A 14,783-nucleotide genomic window follows, 5' to 3' on the forward strand; every position below is an offset into this window, starting at 1 on the left:
TCCATATGTTTTCAGTGGTTTGGTTTGTTTTTTTAGGACATGCAGTTTTTTTTAGGACATTAACACAGAATTCTGCACATATATTATACCTAAATTAATGGTTCCTCCATAGGAATCCGTGACGTCATCGGCAATGGTCAGCAGGGGAAAGAGGACCATTACCCTCCCTGCAAATAACGTCAAATGCTGCAACTCACCGCACATCAGGGGTGTGTTCCATTACCAACTAGAAGTGCACTCGGTGGAGTGCACACCTCCGCCACACAATGCCTGATCCACAAGAACATATCGGGCCCAATACATTTTTGAAATATCATGCTGTACATTACTATATCGTTTTTGGCCCAATCAATGGTGAAGAATCACTTAAAAAATTAAATAAGTACCGTATCCAGATCTGGATTCGGATCTTCACCAAAATCGAAGCAATTCGTCCTTGCCACACACCCAACCTGTCCACCAAGTTTCATCCGAATCCATCCACAACTTTTTGAGATGCCATGATATATATATATATATATATATATATATATATATATATATATATATATATATATATATATATATATATATATATATATATATATATATATGTGTTTGGCCCTATCTCTCAATGGTGAAGAATCACTTAAAAAAGTATCAGATCCGAATCTAGATCTTCACCAAAATTGAATTAATTCGTCCTTGTCACACACCCAACATGTCCATAAAATTTCATCCAGATCTGTCAACAACTTTTTGAGATATCCTGCACACAAACAAACAGACAAACAAACAAACTGACAAGCCAGTAGGCGGACATGGGTAGTCGATCAAGTCGAATTTAGTCGTTTTTCAGCCGTTACTAGCCAACAAAAGCGTCCATAGCAACGGTTCTTTCTCACACATAACTAGGACATACCATGAACCGACCATACTAGTTTCATGTATATCTGACTCATAGTCTCTGAGATATAACGAACTTCATTTTTTTTATTTTTTTCGACCAGGGTTCATTCAAAGTCTATCTTCTCCGACAGTTTTCACAGAATGCGGCTGGAAATTTTTGATAATATGGCTGAATGTACTGCCCATAGTCGCTCGTGGCACGATTTTTGATTTTCGAAAAAATAAATATTTTTATGATTTTTCAAAAATTTCAAAGACCCGTTGCTAGGCAACGGTGGTGTCCATAGCAACGGTTTTCACTTGCACACAACTAGGTCATGGTATGAACCTACCAACCAAGTTTCATCGAAATCGCCATTGTATTAACGGAGCACTGGACCGAACAGAGGGAAAGACAGACAGACAGACAGACAAACATATCGACGGAAAAAGTGATAACTGGAGGGGGAGCACTCGGTAGAGTGCAAAACCTCCGCCACCATTACTGCTAGGTCACTCAAGTGAACCTGATATCCTATTCATTCAATTTGACGTCAACAGTGCTCACAGGGTTATAGTTTGCAACTTTCCCTTTTACTTTTACAGACTCAATTCATTTGTCATAACTAGATTCCTTGAGACAGAAATTGATTTCACATGGGTATATGCACCTGAAGTTCCAAAATCAGCCGCAATTATAGTTTTGGCATGTTTTTTTGTTGTTGAAATCACTTATAACATGTAGAAATGCAAAAAAAAAAAAAATCGAAATTTTGTTGAAAAAAATAACTTTTTTTTTTGGGGGGGGGGGGGTTGAAAATCACTTATAACATGTAGAAATGCAAAAAAAAGAAATGGAAATTTTGTTGAAAAAAAAGTTGCAAAAATTTTTTTTCCTCTAACAATTTTTTTTTTGGGGGGGGGTTGGAAATCACTTAAAAAATGTAGAAATGCAAAAAAAAAAAAAAATTCAAATATTTTTTCAAATTGGCCGCCATAGCGGCCATATTGGATGTTGGACCAAGTCCAAAATCTAATGGCATGATCCTTGGACCAGACCTAACCCCCCACCAAGTTTCGTCAAAATCCGTCGAGGAGTTTTTCCGTAATACTGTTCACAAACAAACAAACATACAAACAAACAAACAAACTAACAGAAAGGGGTGAAACAGTAACCTCCATCCATCTTCGATGGCGGAGGTTAACTAGAGGGGGAGCACTCGGTAGAGTGCAAAACCTCCGCTGCCAATACTGCTGGGTCACTTAAGTGAACCCGATATCCTATTCATTGTAGGTCAAAATGGATCAGACTCTACTGAACCAGGATTGAATAAACTAAACTCGATCGACACGCATGTAGAAATGGCAAAAAAAAAAATCGAAATTTTTTTGAAAAAAAATTGCAAAATTTGTTTTTTTCTCTAACAAATTTTTTGGAGGGTTGGAAATCACTTAAAACATGTCGAAATGCAAAAAAAAAAAAATTCTAATATTTTTCAAATAAAATCGAATTTTTTTTGAAAAAAAGTTGCAAAATTTTCAGTTTTTTTTTTTGGACCAAGTCCAAAATCTCATTGCATGATCCTTGGACCATACCTAATCCTCCCACCAAGTTTTATCGAAATCTGTCCAGGAGTTTTTCCGTAATAGTTTACCAACAAACAAACAAACAAACAGACGGGTGAAAACAGTAACCTCCATCCATCTTCGATGTCGGAGGTTAACTAGAGGGGGAGCACTCGGGAGAGTGCAAAACCTCCGCCGCCAATACTGCTGGGTCACTCAAGTGAACCTTATATCTTATTCATTAAATATGTCAACAGTACTGACAGAGTTAGAGTGCTTTTCTCCAACATTTTTTTTTGGGGGGGGGGGGTTGGAAATCACTTAAAACATGTAAAAATGCAACAAAATTTTTTTTTTCTCTTACAATTTTTTTTTGGGGGGGGGGGTGGGAATCACTTAAAACATGTAGAAATGCAAAAAAAAAAAAATTCTCTAAATTTTTTTTTTGGGGGTGGGTTTGGAAATTACTTAAAAAATGTAGAAATGCAAAAAAAAAACTTTTCTCTAACAATTTTTTTTGGGGGGGTTGAAAATCACTTAAAACATGGAGAAATGCAAAAAAAAAAATTTTTTTCTGTAACAATTTTTTTTTTGGGGGTGGGACCAAGTCCAAAATCTAATAGCATGATCCTTGGACCATACCTAACCCCCCCCCCCACCAAGTTTCATCGAAATCCGTCAAGGAGTTTTTCCGTAATACTGTTCACAAACAAACAAACAAACAAACACAAAGGGGTGAAAACAGTAACCTCCGATCTTCGATGGCGGAAGTTAATAAGGGTAGAACATATTTCAAAAAAAAATTTTTTTGAAATTTTTTTTTTATCGACAAGATCGGCTACCCAACAGACAAACATATCAACAGAAATACTGATAATAATAAGGGTAGAAAAAAATCTCAAAAATTTTTTTTGTTTTTTTTTTCGACTTGATCGACTACCCAACAAACATATCGACGGAAATACTGATAATAAGGGTAGAAAAAAAAATCTTTTTTTTTTTTTCGACGAGATCGACTACCCAACATAACGACGGAAAACCTGGCAATAAGGGTAGATAGGTCAACTACCCAACAGACAGACATAACGACGGAAAACCTGACAATAAGGGTAGATAGATCGACTACCCAACAGACAGACATGACAGAAAACCTGACAATAAGGGTAGATAGATCGACTACCCAACATAACGACGGAAAACCTGACAATAAGGGTAGATAGATCGACTACCCAACAGACAGACATGACATAACGACGGAAAACCTGACAATAAGGGTAGATAGATCGACTACCCAACATAACGACGGAAAACCTGGCAATAAGGGTAGATAGGTCAACTACCCAACAGACAGACATGACAGAAAACCTGACAATAAGGGTAGATAGATCGACTACCCAACATAACGACGGAAAACCTGACAATAACGGTAGATAGATTGACTACCCAACAGACAGACATAACGACGGAAAACCTGACAATAAGGGTAGATAAATCGACTACCCAACAGACAAGCCGGTAGGCGGACATGGGTAGTCGATCAAGTCGAATTTAGTCGTTTTCAGCCGTTACTAGCCAACAAAAGCGTCCATAGAAATGGTTCTTTCTCACACATAACTAGGACATACCATGAACCTACCATACCAGTTTCATGTATACCTGACTCATAGTCTCTGAGATATAACGAACTTCGTTTTTTTATTGTTTTTTCGACCAGGATTCATTCAAAGTCTATCTTCTCGGACAGTTTTCATGGGACCGGGCTGAATTTTTTTTGTCAAGGAGGCTGAATGTGTTGCCCACAAACGATCATGGTTTGAATTTTGAATTTTGATATTTTTAATTTTTTAGATTTTTTTTGAAAATTTCAAAGGCCCGTTGCTAGGCAACCGAGGGGTCCATAGCAACGGTTCTCAAACGTGCACAACTAGGTCATGGTATGAACCTACCACCAGAGTTTCATCAAAATCGGCCTACGATTAACGGAGTACTGGCCGAGACAGACAAACAGACAGACATAACGACGGAAAACGTGACAATAAGGGTAGATATATCGACTACCCAAAAGTGGTGAAAACATAACCTCCTTCACCTTCGGTGCCGGAGGTAATCAGCTTGCTCTCGCTTGCCAAGCCAGCCGTTCCTTATCACCCGTTTCGTTGGAGTGCTTGAGCCACTTGGAAAGCGCTCTACAAGCTGATTGGTAATGGAACACACTCCCTATGCAGCCATTCCAGGAATCCATGGTTCATTCATCATGTTTGTGTCATCCCTTTCTCCTTAACATAACACATTAGCAGACAAGTGACCTCTGCACGAAGCAGCTCTGCATCACTGGAAATTTCTTGGAGGTTTGAAAGTGGCCTCAACACACTCAAGAAGGTTGGGAACCACTGACCCAGACGTTACAGTGATTTCAAATTGGTATTTCAAGGTATTTCTTTGCCAAGTGATTGTACTTTGTGTCAGTTGACCTCCCCAACTCACCACACCCCACAGTCTCCCGCACAGTATTAAGCAGTTGGATATTTAAACAGATAATTTGTTGTTTTTATTGTCAAATTTCTGGCAGGATGGTAATTTTTGTCAGTTCGTTTTTTTTTTTTTTTCTTCCTTTGTGAGTGTTCTTTTAATTCGTAGTTTTATTCTTTTTTTTATATTTTAATTCAACACCGAGATGGATGTGAGTGATGGAAGCAGAAGTTAGGTTGGTGGAAGGGATGTACAAGGGAAAAAAGGGAAGACTTCTGGTTGGTCCTGGGATGTCTGAGTTCAGCGTGAACGTCGGTTTGGGGCAGGGAAGCTTTCTTAGCCCACTCAGGTTTATCATGGTGATGGAGCTGGTAAGCAGGAGGGTAAACATGATGGGTATTCTGGGGAGGATGCTGAATATGGATGATCTGGCTGTTATGGTGGAGAGTAGAGAGATGCAGGAAGTACTGGAGGAGTGAAAGGAGGCATTTGGGAAGCATGGGCTGAAGATGAGTATCAAGAAGACTGGGGTGATGTGGGTCAGGTAGCAAAGAAAATAAATGAATGTCAGGTTAGAGGGAAAGGAGATCAGACAGGAAAATGGGTTTGATTATCTGGGAGGAACAGTGACCGGGGATGATAGGTCAGAGGCAGAGGTGCGAAGGAGGATTCAGGTGGGTGCGAATGCATGGATGAGGGGAGATGGATTGATGGCAGACTGAAAAATATCAAGGAATTTGAAAGGGAAGATTCTGATGTCGTGTGTAACACCGGCCCACATTTACAGTGTGGAGACGGTGGCACTGACAGAAACGCCAACAGAGGCTGCAGGTTGCGAGAACAACTGGGTCAAGAGGATTGCGGGAGTGAAGAGGGTAGATAGAAGGAGGAAGGATGAACTGAGGGAGGAGATTGGTGGGCAGATGAGTTTGATGTGGAAGTTGTTAAAAAGCTAGCTGAAGTGTGCTGGTCACATGGTGTGGATGGGGGAAGAGAGAATGGGAAAGAAAGCTGATAGGTTGAGGTAGCAAGGTTGGAGGAGAAGAGGTAGACTGCAGTTGAGATGGGAGGATTTTATGAGGAGGGATATTAATAAGGTAAGAATGGTTGGAGAGTGGAGAGAGATGGGTGAGGACAGAGGGATGTGGAGGAGTATCATAGTCAAGGCAGGGCAGAAAATTGGTACCATTGGACGTCGCCACTTAGAAAAGGAAGAGGAGAAGAAGGTCGTCACGCATAAATGAGGATGACATGAGATTAAAAAGACGAGGAAGCCAATTAGGATGACACACTTGCACCAAATAAAGTTACATATTTATTCCATTGTGTTCTTTTTTTATGAAGCACATGGCTGATGGTTTGCATCTTTTCCATGAGTGAAACTGAGCCACTAATGCAGTGCTCCCTATAGGTTAGAGCAGTAAGTTTAAATTTAAACAGGGTGTCCATGATAACTCACCTCCTCAAGATTTGTACCCTAGTCTAGATATCTGTGAAATGCAAAGCTATTAGATATAGCCTGACAGTTCTTCGCTAGATGGCGATGCAAGTGTGTGCACTTCGAAGCCATTGTGCCAAGCACTGCTGACAATTCAAACAAATAAATAAACAAGTTGAGTTACATTCAAAGCACAGCATCCCCATGCCAAATAAATAAATAAATAAATAAATGCACAAGGAGAGTTACATTCAAAGCACAGCCCCCCCATGCCAAATAAATAAATAAATACACAAGTTGAGTTACATTCAAAGCACAGCACCCCCATGCCAAATAAATAAATAAATAACAAATCCTCCAGTGTGCGACATCGTCGTGGGGACATCGCGACATGCCGCTGTGCAGCACATGGAGACAGAATTTGGAGGGAGCGGTGTACAATAATTGAATGATTAATTGATTAATTTCACAATTAAAATAAATAAATCGTAATCGTAAAATAATTAATTTCTTCATCAATTGGCTAATAGCATACCAACCAGAGAGTTGGTGTCAAAGCCACCCAATGCTCACCTGTTTTTACATTTATCGATTTTAAAAGACTAGTTTAATAATATTTTTTTATAAAGCATTGCAGTGAAGTCTGATCCAAATAATTTTAAAGCAATATATGTATTTGTATATTGTAATCAGTAAAAAATAGTGTGGTAGATAAAAAACATTAGAAAGGAAATAACTTGCACCAAAAACTTTAACATTTTCACGCTGACGCTGATGCTGACGCTCACGCCGGGGGTATCGCTATAGCTCTCTGTTCTTCGAACAGGCGAGCTAAAAACGACAACTGTTTCATCTGAATCTGTAACTTCTTGAAAATGAATTAATCGAAAAATGAATAATTAATCGATTAATTGTGAATCAATAAATCAACGAGAAGGGCACTTGGGAGAGCGCATACCTCTGCCACGCAATGCCCGATCCAGGAGAATATATCCTTGGATCCAATACATTTTTTGAAATATCGTATGACGGATCGTTTTTGGCCCGATTTCTCAATGGTGAAGAATCACTTTTACAAATTAAATAAAAGTCGTATCCGGATCCAGATTCAGATCTTCACCAAAATCGAATCAATTCTTCCTTGTCACACACCCAACGTGTCCACCAAGTTTCGGTCGAATCCGTCCACAACGTTTGGAGATATCCTGCACACAAACAGACAAACAGACAAACATACAGAGATGGATGAAAACATAATCTTCCACCTTCGGTTGCGGAGGTAAAAAAAAAAAAAAAACCCTTTTATAGCCAAATCACTTTGTCACTGTCGTGTCCAAATATCAGCTCCTACCTCAAAAGGTGCCTGAGATATTTCCCAGATGAGAAAGAAAATAAATCAGGAATTGATAAACAGATAATAATTAAGTAATTAATAAAAAAAAGATTAAATACCTTTTTTGCCAAAGCACACCTTCACTTTCATCCCCAGATTCCAACTTCCTAGCTCAAAAGATGGTTACGATATAGCCCGGAAAAACAAGAAAGACAAGCCGGGAGGTGACGATGGTTCGCGGTACATTATTGAACAATGCCACGATAGGTACAATTGAGTTCGCGGAAGCTTTTGAGGAAGCCCTACCGTAAAAACCTATCCCTTCCGTCAAAATTGACCAAATCAAATCGGATTTTTTTATATGTTGTACTTATGGACATTACGCACAGCTTCTAGGAAATGAAATTGCGAGAACAAAATCGAGAAAATAATAAATAAATATAAAGTTCAAAAAGCTCCACCCACAAGGGGTGTGGGCCACCCCTCATACAAAAAGACACAACGAGACTATGATATCGAGCTTGTGTCCAAGTTTCATCAAGATTGCATCAAACGTCACAGAGCTATGCTCTGGAGAGAGTCACAAGCAGACAGACAGACAGACACACAGACACAACGAAAATAGTGGTCACTGCTGGCACCCGCAAACCAAAAAACAAACAGAGTAAAAACTGAGTACTGCCTTGCTTCAACACCCAGCGATGACGTCATGCATCTCCTGGATATGGAATTGGGAAGGAGAGGTGTACAACAAACAATACGATCAATATAATAGTGTAGTAAATGATCAGATGTACAGAAAAATAGAAGAAAGATGTGAGTGAGGCATAATTACCCTGAGCACATGAAGCGAAAAGCAGGGTTCAGCAATTGGTTCACGTCAGTCCGTCCATCTATCTGTCCTATCAGTTTATGATCATCAGTTTATGATTGAGGAACCACTTCCTTTTTTAAATCGAATGTTGTATTTTTAACACAAATCGGAATATGAATCTGAAAACGAACCTGCAGTTCAGCAATACTTCGGTTTGTGAATTTGTTCTGAACCCTCATGTGCGGAGAGGAGTGAGATCATATTGTTACTCTGTCTGCCTGCCTGGCAAGTCAAACAAAATTTAAAATTATTCCAAACAGGAAACTTACTGTTATTAAGGACATCACAATGGATATATACAACAGGCACCAAGAACTTGTGTTACATGTTAGATAGGATGATGGTAATAGATACTGGGTAAAACGGCGGCAAAACCAGAAATTAATTTGTTTATTTGTCTTTAAACGTCTTTAAACCTTTATTTAAATTTAATTATTTACTTCAAGACTGTACAACACAAATCAGCTTCATAATACTTTCAAGAACCATGCTATGTATAAATATAGAGCATAAGAGGGAGTTGCAGGTGAGAGGGTCGACGGTGATTGTAGAGGCGATTGACGCTGCGTTTTATAGTGATCAATAACGCCTCCATCTCCTAAACAGCGAATCAACATCATCTTATTACAGTGTATGAGGGTGATTTTTTATCCCTCGCCAACCAATGAAGTTGGCGGGGGATATAGAAATGGGTTCCGTCCGTCCGTCCGTCCTTCTGTCTGTCCGTCCGTCCGTCACATTTCGTTTCCGGAGCTTAACTACAAATCCCCTCAAGATATATTTACGAAATTTGGTACACCACCTTTTGATATTATCTAATTGATAGGTCACATGGTTTGGCAGCCATGTTGGATTCAAGAAAAATATTAAATAATGTTTTCTTTGGAATCACATAACCTAACGAAGCGAAAATTTGCAACTATCAGCTTCCATCATGTTTGCATACATAGTAAAAAATTATGACGTCACAAGCCTCATGGTTTGGCGGCCATCTTGGATAGAAAAACACCTCATCCGATTAACACGAAACTTCACACACGTATTCCACTTGAGGATTGGAGGCAGAATGTAAATTTATGATGTCATAGGTCACATGGTTTGTCAGCCATATTGGATTGAAAATTAATAAATTTTAAAAATCTTCTTCTCCAGAACGGCTGGACAGATTGAGGCAAAATTTCACATACACTTTCCCCAACACATCCTTTCAGAAGTTTGTTAATTTCTAATTTATAGGTCACATGGTTTGGTGGCCATATTGAATTTAACCTAAAACCTTCAAACATCTCCAGAACGGCTGGTCAGATCAAGGGGAAACTTCACAGACATATTGCACACTCTTAGGGAATATAAGTTTGTTAATCCTCATTTACTATGGCGGGGGATATCGAAGACTTTGTCTTCAACGGATGCTAGTTGTTTTTGTTTATGTACACGTAGTCGAGGCTCGTGAAAGAGATAATACAAGTACTCTGAACAGATCAGGACACAACAGGGCAAAAGGAACAGTTGAGATAGGGGGGAAACACCAATAGTAGAGTTGTTGGCCAAGATAGAGGCAGACTTGGACAAACAATGGGTGTGGTGAGGAATGGGGGGCAGGAGAGGATGTTTCAGGATGCATGGAGTGGACAAGATGTATACAGAAGGAAACCCTCAGGAGGGGAAACTGCAAATTTTGAAGGAGGTATTGTGTGGTGTGGAGGTGAACGAGGGTATAAAAGTGATGTACAGTACTGCAGACTGTTTCACTAGCACTAAACTTGTGGATTATTTCAAACGATCTTTTAAAATCATTATTTTATTTAAATTGAAGTGTTATATTTGAACGCTGCATGGGCTATTGTGTTCTATGAACTCTCTAGTTTGCCTACAGTGTTACGCCTCCTGTTGCTACACATATATTGACCTCTATGTACCTACAGCATGGAATTTAAGGTGCGAAATGAAGGCTGGCATGGTATGCCTCGATCGAGCGGACCACGGCAGGTAATACATTTCCCAATCCTTCCTTATAATTCACGGACTGGTGTGTATTACCTCCGCCACCGAAGGTGAAGGAAGTTATGTTTTCACCCCTTTCTGTCTGTCTGTCTGTCTGTTTGTTTGTTTTTTTGTTTGTTTGTGCACAGGATATCTCAACAAGTTGTTGACGGATCTGGATGAAATTTTGTGGACAGTTTCAGTGTGTGACAAGGACGAAGTAATTAGATTTTGGTGAAGATCCGGATCCAGATACGAATACGACAATTTTTTTAAGTGATTCTTCACCATTGAGAGATCGTGCTAAACCGACATAGAGCACGATATCTCAAAAAAGTTGTGCACGTATTCGGATGAAACTTGGTGGACATGTTGGGTGTGTGACAAGGAATAATTGTTTCAATTTTGGTGAAGATCTGGATTCAGATCTGGATCTGATAATTTTTAAGTGATTCTTCACCATTGAGAGATAGGGCTCAAAAAACGATGTGGCATGATATTTCAAAAATGTATCGATTGGGCCCGATACGTTCTCATGGATCAGGCATTACAGGGCGGAGGTATGCGTTCTACCGAGTGCCCTTCTCGTTTTTAAAGTGATTCTTCACCATTGAGAGATTGGGCCAAAAACGATATATAGCACAATATCTCAAAAAGTTGGAGACGGATTCGGACGAAACTTGGTGGACATGTTGGGTGTATGACAAGGAAGAATTGATTCAATTTTGATGAAGATCCGAATCCAGATCTGGATGCGAGACTTATTTAATTTTTTAAGTGATTCTTCACCATTGAGAGATTGGGCCAAAAAACGATCCATAGCCTGATATTTCAAAAATGTATCGATTGGGCCCGATATGTTGTCGTGGATCAGGCATTACGTGGCGGAGGTGTGCGCTCTACCGAGTACCCTTCTGATTTCCTTGTGTACATTTCTGGGTCGAGTGCATCCAGACTTGCTATATAGGATCAGCATGACCCCAATTAGTGCATGGGAGTGTTTTTGTCTTTGCCAGGGGTCTTGGAGGGGACAAGAGGGGGGAACCATTTTTGTGTAAATGTGTATTATGTAGCACCGCCTCCAGGTGAGGGAGGGTATTACATGTCCTCACCATTTACAGTGCAGTATTCCTGTCCCCACGTTTTCCAGTGCAGTGAGGTGTTTTGAATTATAAGCAGGAGGTACTGTTTTTGCTTCATGCACGTAACCAGAGTTATTTTAATTTTAATTTTCGGGAGCGATTGTGGCAGCTGTCAGTTGCCTATACACTGCCCAAATAAAGGATGTGCAGAAGAGTGTGTTGCATGCTTGGAACAACACCGCCCGTCCAGTGGGTTCTCTGCGAATGTACTTTAATTCTATAAATGAATGTAAACATTTCCACATGGATTGCAAAGCAATTGTTGTTTGTTTGTTTGTTTTTAACCAACAGGATGCATGCTGTCTTCCTCTGTTTTTGTTGTCATGGGAAACAGGATTATGGTCCTCATTGGTTATCTTATAAAGTGAAAAATGCAGGGAAACATTCTTGTGCTGCAATTCAAAGGATTATTCTCACATTTTTTGTTCAGTGCATGAAAACAGAGATTGACAAGAAGGGTTGTCGTATTTTGTCTCTTTTTTAATAGTGATTATCATAGAAAGCATCTAGTGTAGTGGGAAGGAGAAGAAGAAAATGTTCAAATGGTTGACAATGAAGATTGCAGGAGTCATGCAAACCCGCATCTCTTATAAGAAGTGATTTTTTTTTTTTGAGTTTTCACCTTGTTTTGTTTCTATTGCATCGGTTGTATAATCATGTATAGTAGCCATGGAATGAATGATCAACCTTTCCTTGTGTGGATATGGGTTTGATATTGATTGCCTGGTAGGTGATGTTTACGTTGTCGCAAAGAGACGAAGCCCAACTGAAACCCAGTGGCAAGGTGCTTACTGTTTACATCGGACCTGGTCTCCCCAAAAACTCACGTGAGTATGTATGGCCATTCATTTGATCACTTCACTTCCACCTTGCTCCCTCTGCTGCATCCCTTGAGCACGAGTTATCCCCTCGGTTTCCTGTCGTTCTCGGCCCTCTCCGTGTCTGCCGCTGTCTCCACCTAGCTGGATGCTTTAAGGCACAGTCGTTATGTTTTGTCCACAAAAATGGTGGCACTCACACTCCCACCCCCAAACATTCTTCCCCCTCACCTGCAACCCCACCCCATATATTCATTCCACAGTGATGGCATTTATTGCCATGGCTCGGCAATTGAAATTCTACGACGGAGGTATTCATAATAGTCCAACTCATGCCAAAAAGTATGATGTAAATACATACATACTTAACGAGAACGGCATTCGGCAGAGCGCATGCCTCCGCCAAGCTGTTACATTTTGTATCCCACTGATAGGCTGGATCTGGATCTGAACTCAAACCTGAACCAAAATCGAATCAGCTTGTTATTGTTAACGACCTAACTTATCCACCTGGTTTTGTCGTAACTCGTCCACAACCTTTTGAGATATCATGCTACGTATTGTTTTTGGCCCCATCTCTCAATGGTGAAGAATCACTGAAAAAAATTCTCAGATCCGGATGTGGATTTGGATATTCACCAAAATTACGCGTTGCTGTCCTTGCCCAGTCACCGACACAAACAAAAAAATTCAGAACGATTACTTGAAAACTGTGGACAAAAATCATGTGACAGACAGACAGTTGCTGCAGATCAACGGACTTGATGAAATACTTTAGCCAAGTAACAAACACACAAGGGTGAAAACAAACTCCGTACACCTTCGTTGGCGGACGTAAGTACACTTATATTTTCTTACTAATTATGGATAATAAAGTACGAGTATAATATCTATTTCACACACACACACACACACACACACACACACACACACACACACACACACACACACACACACACACACACACACACACACACACACACACACACACACACACACACACATTTAGATGTCATATATGTATAAAAGAATGGATGTCGTGTCTTGGACTATTGTTATATTTTTACATCGAAGGTGGCCTCTATTCCACCACATCCTTTTTGGTCTTGTACCCTCTACACACTCTTCGCTCTGTCCCTCTCAGGTTTCCGCAGAGCCCACACAGTCTGCCAGTAACCCCCTTCTTGTTAAACTCCCAAAATCCAGGCTCACTGCTCACCTCCACTCTTTGTTTCTCTTTTCTCTCACCTGAGGAACCAACTTCCCCAGTCTGTTGAGTCCCATTCCTCCCTTCAGGGGACTCAAAACAGTGGTTCACCACTACCTCAGGTTGTCGGTTGTTACAACTACGTACTTCACGTTCATCCCCCAATCATACTCATGATTTTGTCTACCCCCAAATTACCCCATTCCCAAGCACTCCCCGTTTCCAAGGAATTGTGGTTTCCCCTCTCTCTCTCTCTCTCTCTCTCTCACCTCTTTTCATTTGTTAATTGTTGGTTGATTTGTTCTTTTTCTGTTTCATCCCTGCTTCCCCCTTCCTCTGCTGTTCTTGCTGTGTTGCAGCTTGTGTGGCACCTTCTCCTCCCCTTGATCTCGCTCTCACTTCGACCTCGCTGTTGGTGTTTCCCGCTTTCCATTTTGTTCCCTTCCATTCTGCTCTAACTCTTACATGAGCCTTGACCATGTATACAAAAAAAATGAGCGTATGAAATATACATGTATGAAAAATTATCCTTTTTAATCCTCGCGGGTTGCTGTGAAGGCTCCACGTACAGTACGCTCCTCTCCCTCATTTTTCTTTTCTTTTTTGTTAAACAAATAAATTTGTTTGTTCACAATCAAATTTAATAACCCAGATTCAAACCACCATATTTACAATAACTCAGAACTTGGTTTTCACAAATTGTTTCTTATGACGTGTGTGCTACAGGGCCAAACAGGAGAGATTCATCCAGGAATGAGCGGCCTGCACAGGGTACTCGAGGGAGAGGCAGGCCTCCAGGTCCACACAGCCATGGTCCTGGCTACAATCAAAGTGGGTGAAGCCATCCCTTTATATCACACGAGCAAAAGTGCCCGTCCACAGTGACGGGTAAAGTTTAGGTCAATATATCAATGTAAATTATTTCATCGACTTTGAGAAGGTTAATTGTGTTGCGCTCTTGGTTTCGCTCTGAGCTACTTATACTGCACTCCGCAAAATGGTGGTGCAACATCGGGCGGCGGAGGTTGAATTTGTCTCAAAAGAGAGCAAGATATAGCTATTTTAAATTGTGTTACTCCGTGAATA

General features: G+C 40.3%; 1 protein-coding gene across 1 annotated transcript in view; it reads left to right on the forward strand.

Annotated features, from left to right (window-relative positions):
* LOC147015159 (unconventional myosin-Ie-like) overlaps positions 1-14,783 on the forward strand; it is a 143,497-nt gene that overhangs the window by 106,497 nt on the left and 22,217 nt on the right. Inside the window, exons 24-26 of the mRNA XM_085849669.1 lie at positions 10,473-10,536; positions 12,403-12,499; positions 14,424-14,528. Coding sequence (XP_085705795.1) covers positions 10,473-10,536; positions 12,403-12,499; positions 14,424-14,528 — 266 coding nt within the window. The remainder of the gene's footprint in view (positions 1-10,472; positions 10,537-12,402; positions 12,500-14,423; positions 14,529-14,783) is intronic.

Source organism: Eptatretus burgeri, chromosome 12 (genome assembly GCF_056783735.1).
Source record: "Eptatretus burgeri isolate ZD-2024b chromosome 12, Ebu_testis_v1, whole genome shotgun sequence".
In the NCBI taxonomy this organism is placed as follows: Eukaryota; Metazoa; Chordata; class Myxini; order Myxiniformes; family Myxinidae; genus Eptatretus; species Eptatretus burgeri.